Here is a 1816-nt window from a genome sequence, read left to right as displayed (position 1 = left end):
ACAGCTGCGGCTCTCTGCTGCTCTCCTCGCTGCTTCCAGCTCGATTGTAGGGTTTAGGGTTTAGGGTTTAGGGTTTACCTTCTTACCCTTGCTCTGCTTCTTATGAGGTCATATACACTCTTGACTGCGCATACACACTAGATCCTCTCGGCCCTCCCTACATATCTGGTCTCTCTTGGACCGCAGCAGCAGCAGCAGCAGCAGCAGCAGCAGCAAAACGCAAGGGATATTGTTGTAGCAGCAGCAGCAACAACAGCGAACAAAGGCAACGGCAGCGGCATCGGCAGCGACAGCAGCAGCAACCGCAGCGCCTTCGGCACCAACAGCTACGAAGCAACAGCTGCAGCAGCAGCAGCAGCAGCAGCGAACACCGCAGCGACAGAAGCAGCTGCTAAAATAGCAGCAGCAGCAGCAATATAACTGGCAGAAGAGCTGCAGAATAAACTCTAAACCCTAGACCCTAAACCCTAGCAGTGTAGCAGGGTAGGGTATACACCGCGCGTCTCTTTTCCTGTTGTCTGTTTTTTTCTTCTTATCTTTAGAGAGGGCCTTCTGTAGGCCCTCCAATTCTTCTAGGGTTTAGGGTTTAGGGTTTAGGGTTTAGGGTTTGAGGATGTTTGACTTTTGGAGTGTTTTCCGTGACGGGGGGAATACAGAAGAAGAAGGAGAATCTGCTGCTGCTGCATCAGGAGAATCTGCTGCTGCTGCTGCTGCTGCTGCTGCTGGTGCTCCTGTTGCTGCTTTCTTTAATAGTATATTTAAACAACCAACACCTTCAGACCCTTCCTCATGGAATGATTATACTACAGGTACGAGAGGGTTTAGGGTTTAGGGTTTAGGGTTTAGGGTTTATGCCTTACAGGCTTAATTTTGCATGCATATGCATGCATTGTTTAATTAATATATTTATTAAATATATAAATATTATAAATACATACAATATATATGTATATCTATAAAATCAAGGGTTTAGGGTTTATGAGGGTTTATGAGGGTTTATGAGGGTTTATGAGGGTTTAGGGTTTAGGGTTTAGGGTTTAGGGTTTGTGTATTACAGGTTATAGTTTACCAGCAGAAGCAGCAAAAGTATTACATGGGACACCAACAGATGAGCCAACATCTACTTCTTTTCCTCATCTAGAGGATGGAGACGCCAGCAGCAGCAGCAGCAGCAGCAGCAGCAGCAGTAAGAAAGAATCAGATAAGAGAGAAGATGGATCTAAGGAAGCAGATGCATGGGATGACACAACAGCAGCAGCAGCAGCACCATCAACAACAACACCCAGCAGCAGCAGCAGCAGCAGCAGTAGTAGTAGTAAATCTCCTGCTGCTCCCTCATCCTCTTCCTCTTCATCTACAACCCCAACAACATCCACAACAACAAAAACAACCAGCAGCAGCACCAGTACCAACAGCAGCACCAGTACCAACAGCAGTACCAGTACCAGCAACAACAGCAGCAGTAGCAGTAGCAGCAGCAGCAGCAGCAGCAGCAGCAATAAGAATCGTATAAATAGTAGTAAAGTAATGGATACACGTTACTATGATATATTAGAGGTAAATATAGATGCAACTTTTGCAGAAATAAAGAAAGCATACTATCGTCTTGCTCTTAAATATCATCCAGATAAAAATCCTCATGATCCATTAGCACATAAAAAATTCCAAGATATTGGTATGTAAACCCTAATTATCTAGGGTTTAGGGTTTAGGGTTTACGGTTTAGGGTTTACGGTTTAATAATAAAACGGTTTAATCTAATAATAAAGGCTTTCATATAAAAAAGGGTTTAGGGTTTATATATATATATAATATA

At 43.9% G+C, this 1816-nt stretch overlaps 1 protein-coding gene across 1 annotated transcript; it reads left to right on the top strand.

The window, feature by feature from the left end:
* Positions 1-613: 613 nt before the first annotated feature.
* On the top strand, positions 614-1675 carry EMWEY_00057700 (DnaJ domain-containing protein, putative; the record flags this gene model as incomplete). Its single annotated transcript, XM_013480699.1, has 2 exons — positions 614-809; positions 1058-1675. Coding segments are annotated over 2 exons (814 nt in total), but the record flags the coding sequence as incomplete, so codon positions are not given.
* Between the last annotated feature and the right edge of the window lie 141 nt (positions 1676-1816).

This window comes from Eimeria maxima, genomic scaffold (assembly GCF_000499605.1).
Source record: "Eimeria maxima Weybridge genomic scaffold, Emw_scaff2215, whole genome shotgun sequence".
Lineage (NCBI taxonomy): Eukaryota > Apicomplexa > Conoidasida > Eucoccidiorida > Eimeriidae > Eimeria > Eimeria maxima.
Note: the sequence above shows the minus strand (reverse complement) of the source record. Positions and strands in the feature narration are given on the sequence as shown.